Source organism: Entelurus aequoreus, linkage group LG25 (genome assembly GCF_033978785.1).
Source record: "Entelurus aequoreus isolate RoL-2023_Sb linkage group LG25, RoL_Eaeq_v1.1, whole genome shotgun sequence".
In the NCBI taxonomy this organism is placed as follows: Eukaryota; Metazoa; Chordata; class Actinopteri; order Syngnathiformes; family Syngnathidae; genus Entelurus; species Entelurus aequoreus.
This window is the reverse complement of record NC_084755.1, coordinates 38,623,970-38,649,993: the sequence shown is the minus strand read 5'-3', so window position 1 is coordinate 38,649,993 and position 26,024 is coordinate 38,623,970. Positions and strand designations below refer to the sequence as shown.

Below are 26,024 nucleotides of genomic sequence, written 5' to 3'. Positions count from 1 at the left end.
ATTTAGTTTGAATGTATTTTATTTATATTTAATTAATTTAGTTATATCTATTTGTTATTAATTTGACCACTGTAACTATTGAATAGGATTAAAATACAAGAGTAAGATTACTAATGTCAGTGTTAATATTTAAGTGGAAAAGTTGGGCCCTGAGGTCCAAAAGGTTAAGAAAGTGTACATTATATAGAGTATATTACATAATATCATGTAATATTCTCAAATATTACATAAAATAAACGTGTCATCAAATGTTTATATGAATAAAATGCATCATGTTGTAATTTGATCTGCTGTAACGTTGGAACAGTAACACTGCGTCGGGCTATTTTTTTTTTCTCCACAGTTTGGGACTCGTGTCCACTCAGTCTGTCGCCATGGCAACCCTCGCGTCCACGCATCACCGTCCACGGGCCGGGAGTTCCCCCCGCCAACCCTCGGTGACTCACCACACACACACCCCCACACCCAAACACACACACCCCCCCCCCCCCCCCCCACTACAAACCACCGCCATCAGCTGAGGGCCAGAGTCAGGAGACACCCGACCAGGAAGGAATGTGTGTGTGTGTGTGTGTGTGTGTGTGGGAGGGGCTGGAGTAGCGGGGTGGAGACAGCAAAAGGGGGCGTGGACGGGAGGAAGGAGGCGGGGTCAAAGTAGGCGGACGAGTAGTCTCTCCTGTTTGCACTTTGCCAGGCTGACTCTGAAGTTTGTGTTCCTGAGACCAGGAGGAATTTGGCCTGAAGTGGACCGAGCGGACCCCCTCAAAAAGTGAGTACCGTCCCACACGCCACCAAAGTCTTGCTTTTGTGCCACGTTTCGGGCGGTCTCAGCATGGCCGCCCACCCGCTTCCCCGTTGCAAAGTTACCCTGGGGCAGGGGCAGGAGGTGAAGACGCGTTTGTTCACTTTTGTGGGCCTCCGGCACATGTTTGCAATCTCATGGCGGCTGGGAAAAGTGAAGGAAATCTAGGTAGATGTGTCGGGCGTCGGCACATGGGTGTCCTTTTGCGTGTGTGCGTGAGACTGGGCCCAACCCTCCACCACTCCTTTTTCACCGTGGAGCGAAGCGGCACATTCCAGATGTGCCGGTGGCACGACTCACGCCCTTTAGAGAATAGAGACAAACAGCAATGTCTCCCAGTTGGATTGTTCTTGTTTGAATGTGAAATCAAATGAGTGGGAGTGGGAGTGGGAGAGTGCACTGCGAGGGGGGAGGGTGGTGTTCTCCACAGTTATTTTAAGGAGTGGCGGCCGACGAGTCAGGACTCATCTTCGCTCCTCAGCGCTCTTTTTTTTTTTCACGCAGAGTTTCCTCAAGCGGGAATTTTGTTTGCGGTCGCTGTGGGGCCGCCCATCGCAAACTTTATTCTCAGCCCCTCCCTGCCCATTTTTTTGTATTCATGTGAAACATTTTTTTAGACCTTTTGAAAATCAAACTTGCAAATGAATAATACGGAATTTAAAAAACAAATATATCTAGTTTTAGCAAAGTTTCCTGCGCACATTGATCTGATTGCATCTTTTGTAAATAAAACATCAATTTAAACTACTTTGAACGCTGAAAAATTATATTTTAATTCCTCAAAAAACAAACAAACAAAAAAAAATATATATACACTTTTTTTTTAATATACTTAACTTTTTTTTAGTCTTTTTTAAATAAAACTTGCAAATTCATGTTAAAAAAAATAAATATATATATATATATATATATATATATACAAATTATTGTTATTTCTTATAGGGTTATTTTCTTAAAAAACAAACAAAAAAACAATTTAATGACACATTTTAATTTATTCAAGTGAAACATTTTTTTAGACCATTTAAAATCAAACTTGTGAATTAATAATACGGATTTTAAAAAAAAATTATATTTAGTTTTAGCAAAGTTTCCTGCAAATTGATCTGATTGCATCTTTTGTAAATAAAACATCAATTTAAACTACTTTGAACGCTGAAAAATTATATTTTAATTCCTCAAAAAACAAAACAAATCAAACAAATAAAAATATATATACACTTTTTTTAAATATAATTAACTTTTTTTTTAGTCTTTTTTAAATAAAACTTGCAAATTCATGGTAAAAAATAAATAAATATATATATACAAATTATTGTTATTTCTTATAGGGGTATTTTCTTAAAAAACAAACAAAAAAACAATTTAATGACAAATTTTAATTTATTCATGTGAAACATTTTTTAGACCTTTTTAAAATCAAACTTGCAAATGAATAATACGGAATTTAAAAAACAAATGTATCTAGTTTTAGCAAAGTTTCCTGCGCACATTGATCTGATTGCATCTTTTGTAAATAAAACATCAATTTAAACTACTTTGAACGCTGAAAAATTATATTTTAATTCCTCAAAAAACAAACAAAAAAAATAAAATATATATACACTTTTTTTTTAATATACTTAACTTTTTTTTAGTCTTTTTTAAATAAAACTTGCAAATTCATGTTAAAAAAAAAATATATATATATATATATATATACAAATTATTGTTATTTCTTATAGGGTTATTTTCTTAAAAAACAAACAAAAAAACAATTTAATGACACATTTTAATTTATTCATGTGAAACATTTTTTTTTAGACCATTTAAAATCAAACTTGTGAATTAATAATACGGATAAAAAAATATATATAATCAGTTTTAGCAAAGTTTCCTGCAAATTGATCTGATTGCATCTTTTGTAAATAAAACATCAATTTAAACTACCTTGAACGCTGAAAAATTACATTTTAATTCCTCAAAAAACAAACAAAAAAAATAAAAATAAAATATATATACACTTTTTTTTAATATAATTAACTTTTTTTTAGTCTTTTTTAAATAAAACTTGCAAATTCATGGTAAAAAAATAAATAAATATATATATACAAATTATTGTTATTTCTTATAGGGTTATTTTCTTAAAAAACAAACAAAAAAACAATTTAATGACAAATTTTAATTTATTCATGTGAAACATTTTTTTAGACCTTTTCAAAATCAAACTTGCAAATGAATAATACGGAATTTAAAAAACAGATATATCTAGTTTTAGCAAAGTTTCCTGCGCACATTGATCTGATTGCATCTTTTGTAAATAAAACATCAATTTAAACTACTTTGAACGCTGAAAAATTATATTTTAATTCCTCAAAAAAAAAAAATATATATATATACACTTTTTTTTTAATATACTTAACTTTTTTTTAGTCTTTTTTAAATAAAACTTGCAAATTCATGTTAAAAAAAAATAAATATATATATATATACAAATTACTGTTATTTGTTAATTTTCTTAAAAAACAAACAAAAAAACAATTTAATGACAAATTTTAATTTATTCATGTGAAACATTTTTTTAGACCATTTAAAATCAAACTTGTGAATTAATAATACGGATTTTTTTTTTTTAATTATGTTTAGTTTTAGCAAAGTTTCCTGCAAATTGATCTGATTGCATCTTTTGTAAATAAAACATCAATTTAAACTACCTTGAACGCTGAAAAATTACATTTTAATTCCTCAAAAAAACAAAACGAAACAAAAAAAAAAAAAAACACTTTTTTTTAATATACTTAACTTTTTTCAGTCTTTTTTAAATAAAACTTGCAAATTCATGGTAAAAAAATAAAAGAAATAAACATATATATATATATATATATATATATATATATATATATATATATATATATATATATATATATATATATATATATATATATATATATATATATATATATATATATATATATATATATATATATGTATACGGTATACATACAAATGATTGTTATTTCTTATAGGGTTAATAAATAAATGATTGTTATTTCTTATAGGGTTATTTTCTTAAAAAACAAACAAAAAAACAATTTACCGACAAATTTACAACATTTTTTAAAAACATTTTTAAGCCTTTTTTTAATTAAACTTGCAAATGCAAGAGAATTTTTTAAATTATTTTTTTAAGCAACGTGTCCTTCACATTGACCTGATTGCATATTTCATAAATATTACCTTTAACATTGAACATTTAGAATTTAATATCTCAATTTTTTAGAATATATTTTAAGTTCATTTTCTTAAAAAAAACCCAACAACTTTAAATTCATACTTAAGTTGTGTCCCTGGCTAGAATGCGGTGCTGGAAGCAGAATTTAATTTCGAGTCCACGCCCCATTACAAAAAATGTTCACACTTTTTTAGTTTTTTTAACATTTTTAAGCCTTTTTTAATTAAACTTGCTAATGCAAGATACCATTTTTAATTATTTTTTTTAAGCAAAGTGTCCCGCACATTGACCTGATTGCATATTTCATAAATATTACCTTAAACATTGGACATTTTGACTTTAATCCCTCAATATTTATTTTTTATATTTTAAGTTTATTTTCTTTAAAAAAAAAAAAAAGAAAATAGTTCAAATTCATACTTAAATTGAGTCCCTGGTTAAAATGGGGTGCTGGAAGCATAATTCAAATCAGAGGCCAGCCCCCCCACCCTTGTTACAAAAATGTTTCACACTTTATATTTTAGGGTTTTTTAAGTAAACTTGAAAACACATGACAAAAAAAAACCCAACATTTTTTCTTTTAGCACATTTTTAAAAGATTAATTTAAACAACCTTCAACACACATTAGACTTGAATCCCTCAAACTTGTTAATATATTTCTACATATTTAAGTATTTGATTTTTTTTTTTAAATGTTAAAAGTCATATTTTAGTTTAGTCCCTGCCTAAACGTAAGAGTTTTAGTACACAGTTTTTTACACTTTAAAAAAAAAAAAAAAAAAATTTACTTCATTTTGTGCATGTTTGGTAGTAAAAAACTAACTAACACCGTTTTGCGTGACTCCAAACATAGTCCTAGCCCCTTCCTGCTCTGTCATTGATAACATCATAGTGTCTTCTCCTGGAAGTTTAGTGATGGGAAATGTTCCAGGAACATTTACAACTTATTGAATGAGTTTGTTTCCGTAGAAAACATAAAATGTAATCCAAGTTGTATAAAAATGATTGACAGTGTCAAACATTTTAAACAGGCGGGTGACCTTCAACTGGAATTTTGCTCAGGTCCCCGATTTTGCCAGGGGCGGCCCTGCATGTGTGAAGAGGGAAATAACTCTCAGTAATTACACCTTGCAACTGGGGAGCGACACTCTGTGTGTACGTGTGTGTGTACGTGTGTGTGCTTTAGTGTGTGTTTGTGTGTTTATGAATGTTTGTGTGTGTGTCTGTGTTTGTATGTGTGTTCATGAATATGTGTGTGTGTGTGTGCTTTAGTGTGTGTGTGTGTTCATGAATATGTGTGTGTGTGTGTGCTTTAGTGTGTGTGTCTTTATGAATATGTGTGTGTGTGTGTACTCCTGGCCCGTCTTCTGAGACGTGTGTGTGAGTTCCAAAGTGGCGTAGTAGCGCCGAACAAAGCAGCAAAACAAGTTTTCCCGTCCTCTTCCTCACACAGCGACATCATCATCACATCATCATCATCATCAACATGCTGATCCTCCTCGCCGGCATCTTCGCCCTGCACATCATCTGCATCGTCCTCCTGCTGGTGGCCACCATCGACAACGTGAGTGCCCACCTGCCCACAAGCCTGTGACATCGCTGTTTACCTGGCCACATACCGCCGTGACACCTGTGGAATGTTTACCGCGACACGTGTGGAATGTTTACCTTGCCACATACCACCGTGACACGTGTGGAATGTTTACCTTGCCACATACCACCGTGACACGTGTGGAATGCCACACTGACCCACACATTCCTCACGCTGCCACACAAACATGTTGACCACACGGCCACCTTCACACACTTTGTGGGTGTGCACTTTTACACTCCATTTTAGCTGCGCCATACCTTTGTTGCCCGTGACATCATGTGACATCATGTAACATCATGTGACATCATGTAACATCATGTGACATCATGTGACATCATGTGACATCATGTAACATCATGTGACATCATGTAACATCATGTGACATCATGTAACATCATGTGGCATCATGTGACATCATGTGACATCATGTAACATGTGACATCATGTCATCATGTGACATCATGTGACATCATGTAACATGTGACATCATGTATCATCATGTGACATCATGTAACGTGTCATCATGTGACATTATGTGACATGTAACATGTGACATCATGTCATCATGTGACATCATGTAACATGTGACATCATGTGTCATTATGTGACATCATGTAACATGTGACATCATGTGTCATCATGTGACATCATGTAACATGTGACATCATGTGTCATCATGTGACATCATGTAACATGTGACATCATGTGACATCATGTAACATGTGTCATCATGTGACATATGACATCATGTAACATGTGACATCATGTGACATCATGTAACATGTGACATCATGTGTCATTATATGACATCATGTGACATCATGTAACATGTGACATCATGTGACATGTAACATGTGTCATCATGTGACATGTGACATCATGTAACATGTGACATCATGTGACATGTCACATGTGTCATCATGTGACATATGACATCATGTGACATCATGTAACATGTGACATCATGTGACATCATCATCATCATCATGATGTCATCATGTGACATCATGTGTCATCTAGTGACATCATGTGTCATCATGTGACATCATGTGACATCATGTGACATCATGTAACATGTGTCATCATGTGACATATGACATCATGTAACATGTGACATCATGTGTCATTATATGACATCATGTGACATGTAACATGTGACATCATGTGACATCATGTAACATGTGTCATCGTGTGACATATGACATCATGTAACATGTGACATTATGTGACATCATGTAACATGTGACATCATGTGTCATTATATGACATCATGTAACATGTGACATCATGTGACATCATGTGACATGTAACATGTGTCATCATGTGACATATGACATCATATGTCACATGATGTAACATGTGACATGTGTCATCTAGTGACATCATGTGACATCATGTGACATCATGTGACATCATGTCGCACTGGCAGACTGAAAACCGGCTCCAACAAACCGCCTCTAGGTAACTTCCCATGCCAGCAAATTAAGTATGTCTGATAGAAAATGCCCAATCGTAAAGTTAGGCTGAACTTTTCCAAAATGCGCTAGCTCAATGCTAATTTACATTGGATTTGCCATACCCACGCTACTGATTAGCATTAGCCATTTCACATGGCGACGTCAACACCTCCACATGTTGTCATGAAAACTACAACTAAGACGCACGTTACAATCAAACAGCTGGTGTGTAATAAGTACAATACTTACAGTACAAACACAGTGTAGGGCGCAACATGAGCAAATACTACTTCCTAGCTCGGCAACACGCCGTAGCTTACGGTCTGTCAGAATTGCAACTACAGACTAAAAAAAACGTCTCAAACTAAACGCCCAATCGTAAAGTTCGGCTCGGCTTTTCCAAAATGCCCTAGCTCAATGCTAATTTACATTGGATTTGCCATACCCAAGCTACTGATTAGCATTGGCCATTTCACATGGTGACGTCAACACCTCCACATGTTGTCATGAAAACTACAACAAAGACGCACGTTACAATCAAACAGCTGGTGTGTAATAAGTACAATACTTACAGTACAAACACAGTGTAGGGCGCAACATGAGCAAATACTACTTCCTAGTTCGGCAACACGCCGTAGCTTACGGTCTGTCAGAATTGCAACTACAGACTAAAAAAACGTCTCAAACTAGACGCCCAATCGTAGAGTTCGGCTCGGCTTTTCCAAAATGCGCTAGCTCAATGCTAATTTACATTGGCTTTGCCATATACACGCTACTGATTAGCATTAGCCATTTCACATGGCGACGTCAACACCTCCACATGTTGTCATGAAAACTACAACTAAGACGCACGTTACAATCAAACAGCTGGTGTGTAATAAGTATTAAGTACGATACTTACAGTACAAACACAGTGTAGGGCGCAACATGAGCAAATACTACTTCCTAGTTCGGCAACACGCCGTAGCTTACGGTCTGTCAGAATTGCAAAATGCATTATGATCAGTTATTGAAAAATAGATTAACATTATCAAAATAACCATGAATTTATTTGACAAAAATGCAATAAATCGATTATATAATAATTAATCATGAAAATATTAGATTATTGTAAAATAGATAAAATTCAATTATTTAAAAAATTACAACATGTCATGAAAACAAAGTATATTATATGTATTAACATGACTGGAATATAATTTAATTTATTTGAATTAAATTAATTAATATTAAATGACTTAAGTTGTTTGGTATTTATATATTTCTATAGTTGTATAAAAAATTACAGCATGTCATAGACACAAACTATATTATATGTATTAACATAACTGAAATATAGTTTTTTAAAATATACATATTTAAATTAAATCAATGAATTAAAACCTTGCAAAAATGTGTTAATAACACATATATATTAATTGACTTTATTTTTTGGTATTTATATATTTTCATGGTTTAAAAAATTACAACATGTCCTAAACACAAAATATATTACATATAATAACATAACTGATATACAATTATTAAAAAACAAACAAAAAAACATTTAAATTAAATTAATGAATTAAAACCATGCAAAAAATTGTTTTTAACACATATATATTTATTTTATGGTTTGGTATTTATATATTTCTGTGATTGTATAAAAAACATGTCATAAACACAAACTATATTATATATAAAAATATAATTTAATTTATTTGAATTAAATTAATTAATTAAAACCATGCACATATATATTACATGACTTAAAGGGAAACTTCGGTTTTTTTCAACCTGGGCCCTGTTTTCATAATTTTTTCTGTATATGTGAGTGCTGGATAAAACATTTTTTGAGGTCGCGCCAGTATTGAGCAGGGCAGGCAGCCTCCAGCCCAGCTAACGCTCGTACACAGGGCAACTGGCTCTCGTCAAAATTCGGCCTATAAACATGCATTTTTTTCACACTGACAGGCTCAGATAGTTACAATGAGTGTCCGACAACATACTAGAAAGGAGAAATTAACGTATGTCTCTACCTTTAGCTGGAGATCGCTGTTTGTTGTGAGCTGTGTCCAAATCTCACCACGCTACAAATCTCGTTCCGAAATCTCGCGATAACTCGCGACAAAACACCGGTGGAAAAACAGTTACCTGACTGAGGTGAAGAGAGATGACTGAAGTGACAGTCTTCGGTAACTTAGTCCAATACAAAATCACTTCGGTCGTCTCTCTTCACCTCAGTCAGGTAACTGTTTTTCCACCGGTGTTTTGTCGCGAGTTATCGCGAGATTTCGGAACGAGATTTGTAGCGTGGTGAGATTTGGACACAGCTCACAACAAACAGCGATCTCCAGCTAAAGGTAGAGACATACGTTAATTTCTCCTTTCTAGTATGTTGTCGGACACTCATTGTAACTATCTGAGCCTGTCAGTGTGAAAAAAATGCATGTTTATAGGCCGAATTTTGACGAGAGCCAGTTGCCCTGTGTACGAGCGTTAGCTGGGCTGGAGGCTGCCTGCCCTGCTCAATACTGGCGCGACCTCAAAAAATGTTTTATCCAGCACTCACATATACAGAAAAAATTATGAAAACAGGGCCCAGGTTGAAAAAAACCGAAGTTTCCCTTTAAGTGTTTTGGTATTTATATATTTCTATAGTTGTATAAAAAAATTACAGCATGTCATAGACACAAACTATATTATATGTATTAACATAACTGAAATATAGTTTTTTAAAATATATATATTTAAATTAAATCAATGAATTAAAACCTTGCAAAAATGTGTTAATAACACATATAAATTAATTGACTTTATTTTTTGGTATTTATATATTTTCATGGTTTAAAAAATTACAACATGTCCTAAACACAAAATATATTACATATAATAACATAACTGATATACAATTATTAAAAAAAACACAAAAAAACATTTAAATTAAATTAATGAATTAAAACCATGCAAAAAATTGTTTTTAACACATATATATTTATTTTATGGTTTGGTATTTATATATTTCTGTGATTGTATAAAAAACATGTCATAAACACAAACTATATTATATATAATAATATAATTTAATTTATTTGAATTAAATTAATTAATTAAAACCATGCACATATATATTAAATGACTTAAGTTTTTTGGTATTTATATATTTCTATAGTTGTATAAAAAATTACAGCATGTCATAGACACAAACTATATTATATGTATTAACATAACTGAAATATAGTTTTTTTTAAATATATATATATTTAAATTAAATCAATGAATTAAAACCTTGCAAAAATGTGTTAATAACACATATATATTAATTGACTTTATTTTTTGGTATTTATATATTTTCATGGTTTAAAAAATTACAACATGTCCTAAACACAAAATATATTACATATAATAACATAACTGATATACAACTATTTAAAAAAAACCATTTAAATTAAATTAATGAATTAAAACCATGCAAAAAATTGTTTTTAACACATATATATTTATTTTATCTGTGATTGTATAAAAAAACATGTCATGAACACAAACTATATTATATATAATAACATTTTTAAATGTATTTAAATGAATTAATTGAAACCATGCAACAATGTGTTTATTACACATGTATATTAAATTATTAGATTTAATTATTTCTAGGGTTGTTTGAAAAAAATCTGTGTGTCCTGACTAAATAACCAAAATATGGGTTATTTGCATGCAGGGTTGGTGGGTGTCCGACACCTTGTCCACTGATGTGTGGGCCCGCTGGGTGTACACCAATGGAGTGTGGAACTACACCGACCTCCCAACAGGCTCGCACTACCCAGAGGGTAAGACGCAGACCCACACCCACACTCTTGTATGTGTTACCTTCTTGAGACCTCCGAAAAATGCCCACCTCTTTAGGACCACCCTTTCTACATATATAAAGATGTGTATTTGCAACATTAATAATATATACATACTATGCAAATATAAAAAACCTTGTTGTGAAAAATGAGTTGGAATTTCACAAGAAAAAACATAGAATTTTGGCAGTATTATAATAAAAGTCGTCATTTTACTCAACGCAAGTCAAAATTTGACAAGAAAAACCGAACATTTGTGCAATATTATGATAAAAGTTGGAATTTTACTCAATAACAGTCACACTTTTACAGGAAAAGCTTAACATTTTGGCAATTTTATGAAAAGAGTCAACATTTTACTCGACAAAAGTCACAATTTTATAAGAAAACGTAAACATTTTGGCTATTATAATAATAATAATTGGAATTTGACTCTGCAAAATAATGACAAAAGTCATAATTTTACTCAAAATATGTCACTATTTTACAAGAACAAAAAAAAAATTACAATATCGTGATAAAAGTCAGAAGTTTATATGACAAATGTCACCATTTTGCATTAAAAAGTAATAATTTTACATTAAAAAAAGTAATAATTTTACGAGAAAATACTGCAATATTACAGAAACAGAAAGAATATGAGAAATTGTTCCCAATTTTATGAGAAAAAAGTCGACACATTGTGAGAAAAAGACTGCTTTTAGCTATTTTTTGTTTGTAATTGATTTTTAATCTTCATCATTTAAGTTAAAGTTAAAGTACCAATGATTGTCACACACACACTAGGTGTGGTGAAATTTGTCCTCTGCATTTGAACCATCCCCTTGTTCACCCCCTGGGGGGTGAGGGGAGCAGTGAGCAGCAGCGGTGGCCGCGCCCAGGGATCATTTTTGGTGATTTAACCCCCAATTCCAACCCTTGATGCTGAGTACCAAGCAGGGAGGTAATGGCTCCCATTTTTATAGTCTTTGGTATGACTCGGCCGGGGTTTGAACTCACAACCTACCCATCTCAGGGCGGACACTCTAACCACTAGGCCTAGTGGTTACTTTACTTCACATTATTACAGTATGTCTCTATATACATATATTTTTATTTAAAAAAATAGTAATTTTGGTCTAAGGAGGCGCATTTCAATTTCTTACACACACTTGTTATTTCATATGTTGACCAGAGAGGGAGCACTTTTAAAACCGACAAACACTCAGTTTTAAAAAATCCCCCCTTTTTGGGACCCCCCTAATTTGATAGATGTCACCAGCAGGGGTGCTAATGAGACATTCTCTATTAGATGCAATGTTATAGGGACCATGATTTATGTCTTCACTTGTTCACACCTCCTCATATGGAAGATACTTTTCCTTGTTGATGTCTCAAGAAGGGTATAAATACAAGAACACACACACACACATTCTTTTATTTGTTACCTTCTTGAGACCTCAGAAAAATGCCTACCTCTTTAGGACCAGCCTTTCTAGATATATAAAGATGTGTATTTACAACATTAATAATATATACATACTATGCAAATATAAAAAAGCTTGTTGTGAAAAATGAGTTGGAATTTCACAAGAAAAAGGTCACAATTTCACAAGAAAAATTTAGAATTTTGGCAGTATTATAATAAAAGTCGTCATTTTACTCAACGCAAGTCAAAATTTGACAAGAAAAACGGAACATTTTTGCAATATTATGATAAAAGTTGGAATTTTATTCAACAGTCGCAGTTTTACAGGAAAAGCTCAACATTTTGGCAATTTTATGAAAAGAGTCAACATTTTACTTGACAAAAGTCACAATTATAATTATAATAATAATCTGAATTTTACTCAGCAAAACTATGACATAAGTCATAATTTTACTCAAAATATGTCACTATTTTACAACAACAAAAAATTACAATATTGTGATTAAAGTCAGAATTTTATATGACACATGTCACTATTTTGCATTAACAAGTAATAATTTTACATTAAAAAAAGTAATAATATAATGAGAAAATATTGCAATATTACATAATCAGAAAGAATATGAGAAATTGTTCCAAATTTTATGAGAAAAAAGTCGACACATTGTGAGAAAAAGACTGCTTTTAGTAAATTTTTCTATTTTTTGTTTGTAATTGGTTTTTAATCTTCATAATTTACTTCACATTATTACAGTATGTCTCTATATACATATATTTTTATTTAAAAAAAAAAAAATTTTGGCCAAAGGGGGCGCATTTCAATTTCTTACACACACTTGTTATTTCATATGTTGAACAGAGAGGGAGCACTTTTAAAACCGACACACACTCAGTTTTAAACAATCCCTCCTTTTTGGGACCACCCTCATTTTGATAGATTTCACCACCAGGGGTGCTAATGAGACATTCTCTATTAGATGTAATGGTTTTCTGTATTGGCACCAGGGATGATGTTTGATAAGAAATTATCGAGTTCGAGCCCATTATCGAATCCTCTTATTGAACTGATTCCTTATCGATTCTCTTATCGAATCCAGATAGGTTGTTGTATATGGAAAAAAACACAATATTTGGTTTAACAAAAGCTCACTTTTATTTTATAAGAAAAAAATAAGATAAAATAAATAAATAAATATTGACTGTTACCCCCCTAAAAAAAAAAAAAAAAAAAAAATATATATATTGACTGTTACCCAAAGTATATTAAGTGGGATTTTTCAAAAAAACAAATATGTACAGTAACACAAAAACAACCTGTCTCTGTGATCACTATAGGTGTATAAATAATAATATAGTGTTAAATAAAATCAGTCCCTTGGACACAAAACTGAAAATAATACAGCTCTCCAAAAAGTGCACTTCTGCTGCTATTGGAACATACTAACTACACACACCATGACACTAAGAACACCACAGTCATCAATCAACAATTCTTCTTCCCTTACATGAGAGTGAAGCCTGGCAATAATTGCATATTGCCTGTTCTGCCCTCACTGTACGTGTTGAGGTTCTACAGCTTGGCAGACAGCTAACAAACAATCCAAGACGTCTAATAAAGTTCCAAAGCAGATTCATCCATTTAGGCTCTTTATTGTTGTTGATCTTGCTTTGTCTTTTCCTATCTTTACTTTTGTCTTGCACTGGACTGTTATTTTTTTTTTTTTTAAACTGAAATACACACAATGACAAATGTATAAGCTATGTGAGTCAATTAACATACTGAAATGTAATACACAATATGTAAATATTAGCTTCACACAAATATACAGTACTATCATCAAACACATACTTCTGAGTGTTGAAACTATTTCGAGGGTGGCAGCCATTTAAAGTCCTCAAAACATCCATTGAAACAGTGCACAAAAATCGTTTTTCAATAGACATCTTAGTACCAAACTTAACCACTTTCCACCTTAATATTGAGTTACATAAACAAGTTAAACAGTTTACTTACAGACTTATCTTTTCCAAGGCTTGTAAGAGCTAACACAACTTGTCTACTTCTCAATTGTCTCAACCCGGAAGTGCCCAAACTAATGACGCGTAGTATTTTCATATCGCCACAGGGTGTCAGTAAGAGTCTACAATCAAATGGGCATAAGAGCGCGGCCCACGCTGCTGCTCACTGTTCCCCTCACCTCCTAGGGCAGGCCTGGGCAATTATTTTGACTCGGGGGCCACATTTAGAGAAAAAAATGTGTCTGGGGGCCGGTATATCTATTTTAAGAACACTAATACAAAACCTCACAATAATGTCTGATTGAATGCTAAAAACATTATGACAGACTGCCCTAAAAAACGTAATGGAATTTAAAATTTTTATATGAACGATAAAACACTGAATATTGACAAAATATGAATGTCACACCCCCTTTCGATCGACATATTTTACAATCAAGTGAAACGCAACAAAAATGCAACAAACAGTGAAATATGAACGCGAAGGCTACAAAATAAACCCGCCTACAATCTGATATATGTGATATATCACTAAGCTTTAGAACTTTGTTGTGAAAATCTCCTTCCACGTCTGTGGAAACGCTTCCCGCCCACACTGCTTGGTAATCTACGTCTTAGCTGCTGTGACGTAGATTACCATAGTAACTAATTAGATTACCATAGTAACAAATTAGATTACCATAGTAACTGGTATATCATCCATAAGCGCAGATTCCAACCATTGAAATACTTTGTATAGTTCAAGACTTACGGTCATTAGAAAACATCACTGCACATCATAATGGCAGCTACACTTTCCATCTTAAAGATATAAAACAATTATTTGGGAATGCACGGCGGGCCAGATTGAAAAGCTTCACGGGCCGCATGTGGCCCCCGGGCCTTAATTTGCCCAGGTCTGTCCTAGGGAGTGAACAAGGGGATGGGTCAAATGCAGAAGACAAATTTCACCATACCTAGTGTGTGTGTGACAATCATTGGTACTTTAACTTTATAACATTGCCGTCCCACAGGGCATTTCCTGTAGGTGGGAAGGGATTCGTTCCCAGGGATTCGAAAAAAAGAACCAACTCTTTTTATTTACTATAGTGGCCTCGATAACGGGAACCAGTTCTCAAAAAGGGGATTCGAGTCCATGGAATCGGTTCTTTTCTTATCGAACAACCGGGAGAACCGGTTTCGAACATCATCCCTAATGGGGATCATGATTTATGTCATCACTTGTTCCTCGGTTCTCATATGGACGGTACTTTTCCTTGTTGATGTCTCAAGAAGGGTAGAAATAAAAGAACACACACACAGTTGCACAGAGCAAGCTGCGGGGGGACCTGCATGTATGCACACACCTTTCCGCCCACCGCAACAATGCAGTTTTCTCCCAAACGTGCCTGCAAGTCCCTTCCTGCGGAATGATCTCACCTCCAACTTTGTTTTCCATCCGAGCCCGAGTCAAACATTGGCCAAGGCCGTGTAGCAACGACCAGTGTTTCCCGTATTGCCATTCTTCAACCCGGCATTGTGCTCTCTGGCTCCCCCTGCAGACTACCTCCAGGCGGTGCAAGCCACCTCCGTGCTGGCCTGCATCTTCTCCATCCTGGGCATCTTCGTGTTTGCCGCGCAGCTTTTCACCTTGAAAAAGGGAGAGCGCTTCACCATCTCCGGCGTCTTCCAAGCCCTGGCCTGTGAGTCGGACGCCGTCCCTCAGAGCCGACCGTCTTCTTCCGCCACTTTCTAACGTGCGTGTGTTCCCAGGCCTCTGCATCATGATCGCCGCCTCCATCTACACCGACCAATTCCACCTGGACGAGAGCGTGGGTTCCTACGGCCACTGCTACATCCTGGCGTGGATCTCCTTCGCCCTCACCTTCATCTCCACCATCATTTACTTTGTGCTACGCAAGAAGACGGCGTGATCGCCACGCCGGAGCTAAACTCCGTTTGACTGGATCTCTTCTTTTAGGCACACAAAAAATGATTTTGGTAACTGAGCGATTGCAGACTGTAACATTCTTAAAAGACAGCGCCGATCAATTGATGGAATATTCTTTCTTTTTTTCTTTTCTTTTCGGAACATAAGGCGCACCAGCAGGCACAAGGCATTGATACGGCGTTGATTATGCGTACGTGTCCTCTAAAACGGACTATGAAACAACGGGGAAAAATAGTTGTGTTTGTACATTGAGACAACGTTGATGTCTGACGTTGGATCCACGTTGTTGGTTGTTGGAAAATGATCACAATTCAATGGTCAAAATGCATCAAACGTCAAATCAACATTGTCAAAAAGCATGTTGTTTCAACGTTGTATTTGTGTTGTAGGATACTGGTTAGAAAATGACCAAAATTCAATAGTCAAATCAACGTCAAACCTGACATTGATTAAATGTCGTCAAAAACTATGTTTTTTCAACGTTGTATTTGTACCGTGGAATATTAGTTGGGAAATGATGTCAAAAACGTCGTCAAAAAGCATGTTGTTTCAACGTTGTATTTGAGTTGTAGAAGTATTGGTAAGAAAATGACCAAATTTCAATGTCGAATCAACGTCAGAACCCCACGTTGATTAAACGTCGTCAAAAAGCATGTTGTTTCAATGTTAGGTTTGTGTCGTAGAATATTGGTCGGGGAAATTACCAAAATTCAACGTCAGGATCCGACATTGATTAAACGTCGTCAAAAAGCATGTTGTTTCAATGTTAGGTTTGTGTCGTAGAATATTGGTAAGAAAATGACCAAACTTCAATGTCGAATCAACATCAGAACCCCACGTTGATTAAACGTCGTCAAAAAGCATGTTGTTTCAACGTTGTGTTTGTGTCGTTGATTATTGGTCGGGGAATGACCAAAATTCAACGTCAGGATCCGACATTGAATAAACGTCGTCAAAAAGTATGTTGTTTCAATGTTAGGTTTGTGTCGTAGAATATTGGTCGGGAAATGACCAAGTTTCAATGGTCAAGTCAACGTCACAACCTGACATTGATTAAACGTCGTCAAAAAGCATGTTGTTTCAACGTTGTGTTTGTGTCGTTGATTGTTGGTCGGGAAATGACCAAAATTCATCGTCAGGATCCGACATTGAATAAACGTCGTCAAAAAGCATGTTGTTTCAATGTTAGGTTTGTGTCGTAGAATATTGGTCGGTAAATGACCAAAATTCAATGGTCAAATCAACGTCACAACCTGATATTGATCAAACGTCGTCAAAAAGCATGTTGTTTCAACGTTGTGTTTGTGTCATTGATTATTGGTCAGGGAATGACCAAAATTCAACGTCAGGATCCGACATTGAATAAACGTCGTCAAAAAGCATGTTGTTTCAATGTTAGGTTTGTGTCGTAGAATATTGGTCGGGAAATGACCAAGTTTCAATGGTCAAATCAACGTCACAACCTGATATTGATCAAACGTCGTCAAAAAGCATGTTGTTTCAACGTTGTGTTTGTGTCGTTGATTATTGGTCGGGGAATGACCAAAATTCAACGTCAGGATCCGACATTGAATAAACGTCGTCAAAAAGTATGTTGTTTCAATGTTAGGTTTGTGTCGTAGAATATTGGTCGGGAAATGACCAAGTTTCAATGGTCAAGTCAACGTCACAACCTGACATTGATTAAACGTCGTCAAAAAGCATGTTGTTTCAACGTTGTGTTTGTGTCGTTGATTATTGGTCAGGGAATGACGAAAATTCAACGTAAGGATCCGACATTGAATAAACGTCGTCAAAAAGTATGTTGTTTCAATGTTAGGTTTGTGTTGTAGAAAATTGGTCGGGAAATGACCAAAATTCAATGGTCAAATCAACGTCACAACCTGACATTGATTAAACGTCGTCAAAAAGCATGTTGTTTCAACGTTGTGTTTGTGTCGTTGATTGTTGGTCGGGAAATGACCAAAATTCAACGTCAGGATCCGACATTGAATAAACGTCGTCAAAAAGCATGTTGTTTCAATGTTGTATTTGTACCGGGGAATATTGGTCGGGAAATGACCAAAATTCCACGTAAGGATCCGACATTGAATAAACGTCGTCAAAAAGTATGTTGTTTCAATGTTAGGTTTGTGTCATAGAATATTGGTCAGGAAATGACCAAAATTCAACGTCAGGATCCGACATTGAATAAACGTCGTCAAAAAGCATGTTTTTTCAACGTTGTGTTTGTGTCATTGATTATTGGTCAGGAAATGACCAAAATTCAACGTCAGGATCCGACATTGAATAAACGTCGTCAAAAAGCATGTTGTTTCAATGTTAGGTTTGTGTCATAGAATATTGATCGGTAAATGACCAAATTTCAATGGTCAAGTCAACGTCACAACCTGATATTGATCAAACGTCGTCAAAAAGCATGTTGTTTCAACGTTGTATTTGTGTCGTTGATTATTGGTCAGGGAATGACCAAAATTCAACGTCAGGATCCGACATTGAATAAACGTCGTCAAAAAGCATGTTGTTTCAATGTTAGGTTTGTGCCGTAGAATATTGGTCGGGAAATGACTAAATTTCAATGGTCAAATCAACGTCACAACCTGACATTGATTAAACGTCGTCAAAAAGCATGTTGTTTCAATGTTGTATTTGTACCGGGGAATATTGGTCGGGGAATGACCAAAATTCAACGTCAGGATCCGACATTGAATAAACGTCGTCAAAAAGCATGTTGTTTCAATGTTAGGTTCATATTGTGGAATATTGGTCAGGAAATGACCAAAATTCAATGTTAAATCAACGTCACAACCTGACATTGATTAAACGTCGTCAAAAAGCATGTTGTTTCAACGTTGTATTTGTGTTGTAGAATATTGGTTAGAAAATGACCAACATTCAATGGTCAAATCAACGTCACAACCCGACATTGAATAAACGCCATCACAAAGAATGTTGTTTCAACGTTGTGTTTGAGTTGCTAACGTCAGGACGTAATTCATCAAGTTGTCAACGTTGTTTCAATGTCTTGTGCCTGCTGGGTCATAAGGCGCGCTGTCGATTTCTGAGAAAATGAAAGGATTTTAGTGCGCCTTGTAGTCCGAAAAATAGGGTTAAAAATGCCTTTAAAACAGCTTAAACACGCATTACGATGCTATGAGAATGATTATTAATAACAATATTAGTCGTACCAGCACGGGCTGAACAAGTCACATCTGTGTACGTACGTTTAAATATGGATGTATCTGGATAAAAAGGGGGTGAGTCTATTATTTTTCAATTGTTTTTGTCGTCATTTTGTTGTAGGTTTATCCACTTAAATGCTTCTTTCTTCCCCCCCGGTCTTACGTTGGATGGTGCAGGACAACTGGTGGTGCAGTCCCCACCTTGTGTAGCAGTACTAACACGCCACATACTAAACTTCAGAATCTGGTTCCAAATATTTGAGATGCAGCCGTGCGAGTATATAAGGAGAGTTGACATATTTTAATGTAACTATAACAATCCAGTATGTGACAAAAAGCTGCCTTCACATATTGTATGTAAATATGTTCCCAGTTATGCTTTGTATATCTAATGCTGTTTTGTCCTCGTGGACGACATGGACCATGATTTGTACCACAATAAATCTAGACTTTCAACCACGTTTTGCACTTTCATGCTTTTTATTTGATAAAAGTCATCTACTACCACACTTTGATAAACATGCTCACTTAATCATTTTTGTATACATTTTTCACAAAAAAAAAAAAATGAAGTAAATTTCATGCAATAAGATGTTTCGCCTCATGGTCAAAGACTAGATAGGACAGCTCTAGTCAACACAACTCAATTAAGGACTAGCAATGGCAACTCTAGCCAACTCAGCTCAACGAAAGGATAGATGGGACTGAGCTAGCCACTCAATCCCCACTCAATCGAAGACTAGCTAGGACAGCTCAATGAAAGATGAGCAAAGACCAATCTAGTCAACCCATCTTAATGAAAAACTACATAGGACAGCTCTATTCAGCACAACCCAAAAACTATTTAGGGCAACTCCAGTCAACTCAGGTCAACGAAAGGATAAATAGGACTGAGCCAGCCACTCAATCCCCACTCAATCGAAGACTAGCTAGGACAGCTCAATGAAAGATGAACGAAGACCAATCTAGTCAACCCATCTCAATGAAAAACTAGATAGGACAGCTCTATTCAGCACAACCCAAAAACTATTTAGGGCAACTCCAGTCAACGAAAGGAAAAATAGGACTGATATAGCCACTCAATCCCCATTCAATCGAAGACTAGCTAGGACAGCTCGATGAAAGATGAGCAAAGACCAATCTAGTCAACCCATTTTAATGAAAAACTAGATAGGACAGCTCTATTCAACACAACTCAAAAACTATTTAGGGCAACTCTAGTCAACTCAGGTCAACGAAAGAATAGATGGGACTGATCTAGCCACTCAATCGAAGACTAGCTAGGACGGCTCGATGAAAGATGAGCGAAGACCAATCTAGTCAACCCATCTTAATGAAAAACTAGATAGGACAGCTCTATTCAGCACAACTCAAAAACGATTTAGGGCAACTCTAGTCAACTCAGGTCAACAAAAGCAATAATTATAGGACTGATCTAGCCACGCAATCGAAGACTAGCTAGGACAGCTCAATGAAAGATGAGCGAAGACCAATCTAGTCAACCCATCTTAATGAAAAACTACATAGGACAGCGCTATTCAGCACAACTCAAAAACTATTTAGGGCAACTCCAGTCAACGAAAGGATAAATAGGACTGATCTAGCCACTCAATCCCCACTCAATCGAAGACTAGCTAGGACGGCTCGATGAAAGATGAGCGAAGACCAATCTAGTCAACCCATTTTAATGAAAAACTAGACAGGACAGCTCTATTCAGCACAACCCAAAAACTATTTAGGGCAACTCCAGTCAACTCAGGTCAACGAAAGGATAAATAGGACTGAGCTAGCCACTCAATCCCCATTCAATCGAAGACTAGCTAGGACAGCTCGATGAAAGATGAGCGAAGACCAATCTAATCAAACCATTTTAATGAAAAACTAGATAGGACAGCTCTATTCAGCACAACTCAAAAACTATTTAGGGCAACTCCAGTCAACAAAAGGATAAATAGGACTGATTTAGCCACTCAATCAAAGACTAGCTAGGACGGCTCGATGAAAGATGAGCGAAGACCAATCTAGTCAACCCATTTTAATGAAAAACTAGACAGGACAGCTCTATTCAGCATAACCCAAAAACTATTTAGGGCAATTCCAGTCAACTCAGGTCAACGAAAGGATAAATAGGACTGATCTAGCCACTCAATCCCCATTCAATCGAAGACTAGCTAGGACAGCTCGATGAAAGATGAGCGAAGACCAATCTAATCAACCCATTTTAATGAAAAACTAGATAGGACAGCTCTATTCAGCACAACTCAAAAACTATTTAGGGCAACTCTAGCCACCTCAGCTCAACGAAAGGATAAATAGGACAGATATAGCCACTCCCACTCAATCGAAGACTAGCTAGAACAGCTTTAGTGGGCACAGCTCGATGAAGGATCTGCTAAGACCAATCTAGTCAACTCATCTCAATGAAAGACTAGATAGGACCGCTATAATCAGCACGAATCAATTAAGGACTAGCAAGGGCAACTCTAGCCACCTCAGCTCAACGAAAGGATAAATAGGACAGATGTAGCCACTCCCACTCAATCAAAGACTAGCTAGGACAGCTTTAGTCGGCACAGCTCGATGAAAGATGAGCGAAGACCAATCTATTTAACTCATCTCAATGAAACACTGGATAGGACAGCTCTATTCAGCACAACGCAAAGACTATTAAGGGCAACTCTAGTCAACTCAGCTCAACGAAAGGATATAAAGGACAGATGTAGCCCTCCCACTCAATCGAAGACTAGCTAGGACAGCTCGATGAAAAATGAGCTAAGACCCATCTAGTCAACTCATCTCAATGAAAGACTAGATAGGACAGCTCTATCAGAGTAAAAGTGCAGACAAAGGAAAGAGATAATTTCCACCAAAACCCACAACCACCACTTCCCACATTGTACCAGAGTTCTGTGGCTCCAGGATTTGCCTCTTTGCCCACCTGAAGATCCATAAAGACAAAGGAGGACCAACATACCCGAGCACGAGTGTCCGCCGATGAGTGTAAGTGTGGCGTTGTTATTCTTGCTATTTTGAGAAAAAAATATTTAGTCTAAGCCTGGGCCCCTGGAGAGGGGGTCCGGACTGAGGCCAAGGAACAAAAATAGCCATAGCAAGGGAAACATCAAAGAACACAAAGGATGTTAAAGACATTAAAAGAGCAGAGCTGATGCAACCAGCCACTTCTACACACAGCCACAAAAGTTAAACAACAACAACAAAAACATATACACTGTGGTGGCCTCTGCGGTGTTCCACGCCATCGTCTGCTGGGGTGGGGGGAGCATGGACAGAGACAGGAGCAAAGCAACCAAGAGAGTCGACTCCACCCTCGGCCGCCCACCAACTCTCTGCCAGTGTCCAGTCCGCACGGATGAGCGAGGATACGTCCAAGGAGACCGAGGTGTCTGATATTCAGCCAAGACCCTGTGAAGCTTGTCCGTCCCAGCGCTCAGCGCCAGCTCCGCAGCCCTGTCTCTTTCATCCGCATCTCCTTCAGTCTCTCCAAACAGACTCTGGTGTGGCAGAGACTCAGCAGCTGGTCTCCATGGCCAAAAGACCCCCGGGAGGCAGATCCAAATGTTCACAAAAAAGCACAGCAGAAGTCACGACAGTGCCACCCCTTGTCACGCAGTCCCAAAGGGTCCCCAACCAAAAGGCAAAAAAACCACATGAAAACAATAGGGAAACATCGAGACCAATCAGTTTTAATGGGATTAGGAAAACAACAGATAATTAATTTCCTTTGGATACCAACAAATAACCAAGGTTGGACAGCGTTCCAACCCCGAAGTTGTACAACAACGTTCACACTTGACAAAACAAACCGTACCAAGAAGAGCTGGAGTTAAAAAGGTTAAAGAGGGCTGCAGTCCTGCTCTGGTGTATAAAGGGGGGCCGCCAGGAGTCCGTGGACAACAACAGGCGAGCTGGTCGAGTGGGACAAAGATCGGAGAGACAACCGATGTAAAGGAGAGGCGGATACAGGGTGGGAGGACGGAGGAGGGAAGGACACAGAGTGGCGTACAGGGCTGGAATGTGAGGTCTTGGCAGGCGGCGGTATCTTGGTTGATGGGGGTGCGTAGTACGGGGACAAGTGGGAGATCTGGTATTGGGACTGGTGGATGCCAGAGTATGGGGCGGTGTAAGAAGGAGCCGGTGGAAGAAGTCCCATGAAGTGGAAGTTAAAGGGGTTCAGGCCGTAGTTAAGCCTGGGACCCACCATCAGCACCTTCTTGGTGTAGTCGTTCAGGGTGGAGACGCCGGCCGACATGCAGACAGTGAAGGCCAACCAGGCCACACTGATGGAGACACACAAGAGACGTGTTAGCAGTCGAAGGTACGAATCTCTGTTTGGGGTTTCCGGGATGACTTCCATAAACATTCAAGCGAGGTTCTTTGGAGACTCTGAATTGTCCACAGGTGTGAATATTTGCTGGAAACCAATCCACCACGGGACGATAATTCACACCTGTTTTTGGGACGTGGGAGGACGCCGGAGAACCTGGAGATTATACACAGAACTGCTCGGGTATTGGAACCTCCTGACTGTGAGGCAAACATGCTAACCATTAGTCAGTCCCTCCAGGGTGTTCACGGTTCACAAATGCTTTTAATGTTCGGGGGTAAATATAATGGAGCATAAATTCATGTTTAGGATGGAAACACTTTTCAAGTATAAAACATACACGGAGAATGTCTGCACCGTGAGGGCGACAGAGCAGGTAGGAGGCAAGAAGGAGGCCTTAGGTGGTTTTTATTCTTGTAATTATAATTAATTATTGCTACTATTAGTTATAGTTAAATAAATAGTAGTGACTTGACAATGAGTTCTGAGTATGCACTTTTACTGCCATCTGAAGTCTGTGTGGTATACAAATGAGTAACACAAATACAGAATATGTTTTACCCAATTTTTGTTATCTAATGTTATTTTTATTGTTATATTTTTATTGAAAAATAAGACTCTAAATCAGGGGTGCCAATTTTTTGGCTGGGGTCCACATTGTGTTAAAAGAATTTGGCTGGGGCCCGAGCTATCCATTTGTGTGTGTGTATACATGTATATATACATCAAAACATACACACACATATATATATTATATATACTGTATATATATACACATATAAATATATATACACACATATATGTGTGTATATATATACAGGTATACACAGTATATGTATACATACATAGATACATATATATATATATATATATACACACAGGTATACACAGTATATGTATACATACATAGATACATATATATATATATATATATATATATATATATATATATATATATATATATATATATATATATATGTATACATATATATATATATATATATACACATATATATATATTTGTATATACATATATATACACATATATACACACATATATATACACATATATATATATAAACAAACATATATATACATATATATATGTATATATATACATATATATATGTATATATATACATATATATATGTATATATATACATATATATATATATATATACATATATATATATATATATATATATATATATATATATATATATATATATATATATATATATATATATATGTATACACATATATATACACATATATATGTATACACATATATATACACATATATATATATATATATATATACACACACATATATATACATATATATACATTTATATATACATATATATATGTATATACATATATACAAATATATATATATATACACACATATATATATATATATACACACATATGTACACATACATACACATATATATATACACATATGTACACATACATACACATATATATATATACACACATATGTACACATGCATACACATATATACCGTATATTACCAAATAGTAGCCCGGGCGTTTATTTTACAAAATGGGGTCAGACCCCGGGCGGCTATTAGGACATGGGCGGTTATTTGCACAAGGCTTTTATTTATTTTTGCACCAGCCTGCACCAGGCCATTATTTGGTTACAATGGTTACTGTCCAGTATTTTTTTTTCGTACAAACAATTTTAAATGTAAAAGCTATTGTAAACATACAAACAAAAAAACAAGACTATCAAAAGACAAGAGATCAACAAGGCCTCAACATGGCAGTACTGCAACAATTGTCAAATAGAAATACTAAAAATAAATACACTTTTTAAATAAAGCAGCCTACCGGGAAAAATAAAATGATGGTACCAAGTACTCAAGTATTAAAAAACACACCATCAAAACAGAACAATAATACTGTCACTTAAATAAAATAAAGGCTACAGTACTCCAAGTTTTAAATAAAGCAGCATACAGGAAAAATACAATTATGGTACCAAGTACTCTATAAAACCATCAAAACAATAATACTGCAGCAAACGCAACCCCAAATGCAACTCAACCCCACTCCTCCTCCTCCTCCTCTCCCTCACCCCCCTCATCATCATCCTCCTTTTCAATTACAAGTTCATTGAGGAACTGCTGTTCCTCATCACTCTCCTCCTCTTCCTGAACCACAGCAGCAGCCTGCTGTCCAGCCATCAACAGCATCTCTCTGCCTGCCTGACATGGC

At 35.9% G+C, this 26,024-nt stretch overlaps 2 protein-coding genes across 3 annotated transcripts in view; one reads left to right on the top strand and one right to left on the bottom strand.

The window, feature by feature from the left end:
• Positions 1 to 635: 635 nt before the first annotated feature.
• Positions 636 to 19,890, top strand: LOC133643009 (peripheral myelin protein 22-like). Its single transcript, XM_062037424.1, has 5 exons — positions 636 to 769; positions 5,468 to 5,578; positions 10,766 to 10,874; positions 15,861 to 16,001; positions 16,072 to 19,890. The coding sequence occupies exons 2-5, from the start codon at positions 5,501 to 5,503 to the stop codon at positions 16,230 to 16,232; spliced, it is 489 nt and encodes a 162-aa protein (XP_061893408.1). The 5' UTR covers positions 636 to 769; positions 5,468 to 5,500; the 3' UTR covers positions 16,233 to 19,890.
• A 2,650-nt stretch (positions 19,891 to 22,540) lies between these two features.
• LOC133642882 (germ cell-specific gene 1-like protein) overlaps positions 22,541 to 26,024 on the bottom strand; it is a 24,884-nt gene continuing 21,400 nt past the window's right edge. For both annotated transcript variants that reach the window (XM_062037292.1, XM_062037293.1), the window contains exon 6: positions 22,541 to 23,729. In XM_062037292.1, the coding sequence (XP_061893276.1) occupies positions 23,285 to 23,729 (445 nt within the window). In that variant the 3' untranslated portion in view covers positions 22,541 to 23,284. The remainder of the gene's footprint in view (positions 23,730 to 26,024) is intronic.

Bases quoted from the DNA above. Each gene is read 5' to 3' on its own strand.
- LOC133643009 (XM_062037424.1), top strand. From the start codon at position 5,501: ATGCTGATCCTCCTCGCCGGCATCTTCGCCCTGCACATCATCTGCATC. The intron at 5,579-10,765 runs GTGAGTGCCCAC...ATTTGCATGCAG, and splicing joins TGGTGGCCACCATCGACAAC to GGTTGGTGGGTGTCCGACAC. The intron at 16,002-16,071 runs GTGAGTCGGACG...GTGTGTTCCCAG, and splicing joins CGTCTTCCAAGCCCTGGCCT to GCCTCTGCATCATGATCGCC.